This window comes from Lithobates pipiens, unplaced genomic scaffold (assembly GCF_037356315.1).
Source record: "Lithobates pipiens isolate NorthernLeopardFrog02 unplaced genomic scaffold, aLitPip1_a1.2 Scaffold_22, whole genome shotgun sequence".
NCBI lineage: Eukaryota > Metazoa > Chordata > Amphibia > Anura > Ranidae > Lithobates > Lithobates pipiens.
The window spans coordinates 101,798,232-101,802,675 of NW_027507784.1; the positions used below are offsets into that span (position 1 = coordinate 101,798,232).

A 4,444-nucleotide genomic window follows, 5' to 3' on the forward strand; every position below is an offset into this window, starting at 1 on the left:
ATGTCTGCAGTCTCCGATTATCTCCTGTATCATGTCTGCAGTCTGTGATTATCTCATGGATCATGTCTGCAGTCTCTGATCATCTCTTGTATCATGTCTGCAGTCTCTGATTGTCTCCTCTATCATGTCTGCAGTCTATGGTCATCTCTTGTATCATGTCTGCAGTCTCTGATTATCTGCTGTATCAGGTCTGCAGTCTATGGTCATCTCTTGTATCATGTCTGCAGTCTCTGATTATCTCCTGTATCATGTCTGCAGTCTCTGATTATCTCCTGGATCATGTCTGCAGTCTCTGATCATCTCTTGTATCATGTCTGCAGTCTCTGATTGTCTCCTCTATCATGTCTGCAGTCTATGGTCATCTCTTGTATCATGTCTGCAGTCTCTGATTATCTCCTGTATCATGTCTGCAGTCTATGGTCATCTCTTGTATCATGTCTGCAGTGCTGATTATCTCCTGTATCATGTCTGCAGTCTCTGATTATCTCCTGGATCATGTCTGCAGTCTCTGATCATCTCTTGTATCATGTCTGCAGTCTCTGATTGTCTCCTCTATCATGTCTGCAGTCTATGGTCATCTCTTGTATCATGTCTGCAGTCTCTGATTATCTCCTGGATCATGTCTGCAGTCTATGGTCATCCCGTGTATCATGTCTGCAGTCTCTGATCATCTCCTGGGTCATGTCTGCAGTCTCTGATCATCTCTTGTATCATGTCTGCAGTCTCTGATCATCTCTTGTATCATGTCTGCAATGTATTCTTGCATATTTAAATCAGTTCAGTTATTGTACATGTACATGTCATCAATGTGTGTGCAGTGCTGTGCTGTTCTATAAAGCCAATTACTTTATGTAGTGTGCACTTTTGTACTTTAATTATAGAAACAGCAAAATGAGTCAGAAAAGGGTGAACTGCAGGACTATAGATTCTTTCTTCAGTGCCAGTGCAAAAAAGTCAACAGGAGAGCAGCCAATAGTAGAAAGCACTTCACCTATGGAAATTGACACTACCTTCCCATCCTGTTCTAGTGCATTTGCAGAGAGAATATCTGGCGAAACAGATCCTAATGTGTCGCCACTGTCTGTTGATACCCCGCCTGAGACCAGCAGTATGTTAATTAATGACATTGGCACACATCTTGGGAAAAAAATCAGTGACTACACGAAATGCTTGCTATTGGAAAGTCCATGGCAACCTCCTCCTGGATATGAATTACCTTTCTCTGTTCAGAAGATGACTTCCAAAAATGGAGAAACTCGGGAAATAAAGAGATACTTGTCAAAACAACATATTGACAGTTTTCCTTGGCTAGTATATTCACCTGCCAAAAAGGGATTGTTTTGCAAGTACTGTACTTATTTGCACAACATCGGAAAGCTGGTCATAACAAAGGCATGGCCCTTGGAAAATTGGTCATAGAGCCCCTTACTAATTTCAAAAAACTTAAGGGCAAGGATGGGGATTTGGAAGTCCATGCAAGGCTTGTTTATCACCAGGAGAGTGTATTTGAAGGAAATGCCTTTTTAAAAACCTACCATGCACCGAAAAATGAAATTGTTAATCAAATAAACTTGCATCGACTTCAGAAAGTGAAAGAAAACCGAGAGCGAATTCATCCTATTGTCGAGTCAATTGTATTCTTGGGTAGACAAAATATACCTCTTCGTGGCCACTGAGATGATGGTGCTTTAATGGATGACTCCACCCCGGAGGTGAATGAAGGCAACTTTCGGGAATTGCTGAGGTACCGTGTTGCATCTGGAGACAAAGTATTAGAGAAGCACCTCCTTACTGCATCTTCTCGCGCTACATACATTTCAAAATCCACACAAAATGATATAATCGGGTGTTGTGGTGATGAAATCAGTAATATCATTGTAGCTAGAATTAAAGAGGCTTGCTATTTTAGTATAATATTTGATGAAACTACAGACATTTCCCATACTGAGCAACTTACACTGAACTTTAGATATGTCTACAATGGATCGATTCGTGAGGATTTTATAAAATTTGTAGATGCGTATGAATTTGCAACCCAGAACGAATCGCAAAGTGATAATTCAGAACCAAGGCTTACAGGAAAGGTTTTAGGCCAGATGGTTATCCAGCTAATTAAAGACCTCTCCCTGGACATCACTCATTGTGTTGGCATTGGAACAGACAGTTGTAGTGTTATGTCTTCAGAGGTGGCTGGTGCTGTATCAGAGATTCTCCGCGTAGCACCCAACAGTTGCAGATGCCCTTGCTACAATCATTGTCTGAACAATTCAATTTCAAAGTCCTCACAAGTGTCAGCAGTTCGCAATGCAGTAGCAGTGGTCAAATCAACCATTTCATTCTTTAACCAATCGGCAAAGCGTCATTTTATTTTAAAGCAGGAGTTAGGCTCTCAGCTTACCAGTCTTTGTGAAACTAGATGGGTAGAGCGCCATGATTCTCTCATAAGATTTCGAGATGGACTTGTAAAAGTGGTGAGTGCACTATCTGCAATATCGCAATGGAAATGCTCAAGCACTAGCTCAACAGCATCTACTCTCATCCATTCTCTGTGCAGTACAGAATTCATATTTTCCTTGATTTCACTCATCAGTGTTCTGAAAGTAACCCTTCCTCTGAGTCGTTTCCTTCAATCCCCAACAATTGATTTAACAAGTGCATCTGACTGTTTGACTGATACCATGGCAACCCTGGAGAATATGCGATGTAACGCTGATGGCACTTTTTCCACTTTGCATATGGAGGCTACAGAATTGGCATCAGAACTTGGAGTGGAACTAAAATTGCCACGTCTTGTAGGCAGGCAAGTGCACAGATTCAATTGCAATGTAGAATCAACTGAAGAATACTACAGGAAATCGTTGTATATTCCCTTGCTGGACAACATTATTAATGATTTAAAAACTCGTTTTCCAGAAAATTCAATGCAGTGTTTCCAGATTCAAATCTTGATGCCAGCAGTACTTTTTGGTAAAAAAATGGAAAGCATGGTTCCTGTGGCTGTGCAATCATTATCAAAGCGTTTCCACCCTCTTCTAGCTGAGGGTAAGCAGAAGATAATGGAGACATTGCTGCAGGGAGAAGTAAGTCTATGGCTTACAAAGTGGAAACGAGAGTTATCACAACATAAGGAAGTTCCAAAAACAGTTCTTGAAGTGTTGGACTTGTGTGAACAGGACCTCTTCCCAACCATCAGAAGTTTACTTCTGATCTTAGCTACTCTCCCTGTAAGTGTGGCCACAGCAGAGAGATCTTTCTCAACCCTCCGTCGTGTTAAAACATGGCTTCGTTCACGAATGGCGGAGGACCGGTTAAATGGCTTGTGTTTACTTTACATTCATAGAGATATTTCTGTGAATACTGACCGAGTTATTGAGCTGTTTGCCAAACAAGGAAAACGAAGACTTGAGCTAATTCTGTGACTTTTTCATGTTATGTAAATTAAATAAATAAAATGTTTCTGTTGTTGTGTGTGTTTGGAGACAGAGGAGAGTGATAATGTTTGGGTTCTGCTATTTGTTTTTTACACATAATTTTATATTGTTTGTGAATATTTTGTCTGGTAATATTCCGTTATAATTATACAAACTGCTTATGCTTTTTGTAATAATAAAGTTATATGTGGTTAAACCTATCTTGTCTGTTTGTAATGTAATAATCTAATCTGGAATGATAAAAGTATCACTGTTTTAAACAAGTTTAGGACTGTACGATACGTTCGAGTTCTGTAAGCAACACCTTCGTTTCTGACAGTGCCCCTCCCGAGACTTGACTCTGGATCCGCCCTTGATACCATCACCAAATGTAACCCATTCAAGTGAATGAAATTCATGTGGTTGCGAGGCGGTGTTGCAGGCTTTTAAGGATTAAACAGGTGCTGAGGTGGTGACATATCACCTCCCAGTCACTGACATGACTGAAAGTCATCCAGCGCCCAGGGTTGCCAAATTGCACTTCTCTCCTTTGTGACGTGTACGCCCAATTGTCTCACATACAGAGTGCAGGGAAAACTTCCATATGAAATCACTGGGCCCAGGGCAGCTGCCCCTCCTGTCCAGGCACTGTATGTAAGACACTATGTACAAGAAAATCCCCCCCTATCAGTACACTACTACATTACTGATCTGTAAAAGTGGAAATAAAAATAAAATCATTACATTCAGTTACAGAAGGAGCATGTTATTGCATTGAGCACATCAGTAATTGACATTTCAGAGACAGTCCAACTTCAAAAACCAGCACTGCCATGCCCACTGGCCTCCTTAGATTCAGTACTTGGCACCCTACATCTCAGCAATGCTACAATAATTGAAGTGATGCATGTGGATGTGCACTGCCCAGCTGGGGGAGGGTGAGGCTTTCTGTGGTTCACGAAAGTAAACTGGCCAGGGGTATGCCAGGGGTTTAAGATAACCCTGTAGGGTGCACAGAAGAGCTCTGAATTTCT

At 41.2% G+C, this 4,444-nt stretch overlaps 1 protein-coding gene across 1 annotated transcript; it reads left to right on the forward strand.

Moving 5' to 3' along the window:
* The first annotated feature begins 1,691 nt into the window (after positions 1 to 1,691).
* On the forward strand, positions 1,692 to 3,419 carry LOC143925684 (52 kDa repressor of the inhibitor of the protein kinase-like). The gene has a single exon (XM_077450146.1). It carries the CDS (start codon positions 1,692 to 1,694, stop codon positions 3,417 to 3,419), a length of 1,728 nt encoding a protein of 575 aa, XP_077306272.1.
* The last annotated feature ends 1,025 nt before the right edge of the window (positions 3,420 to 4,444 follow it).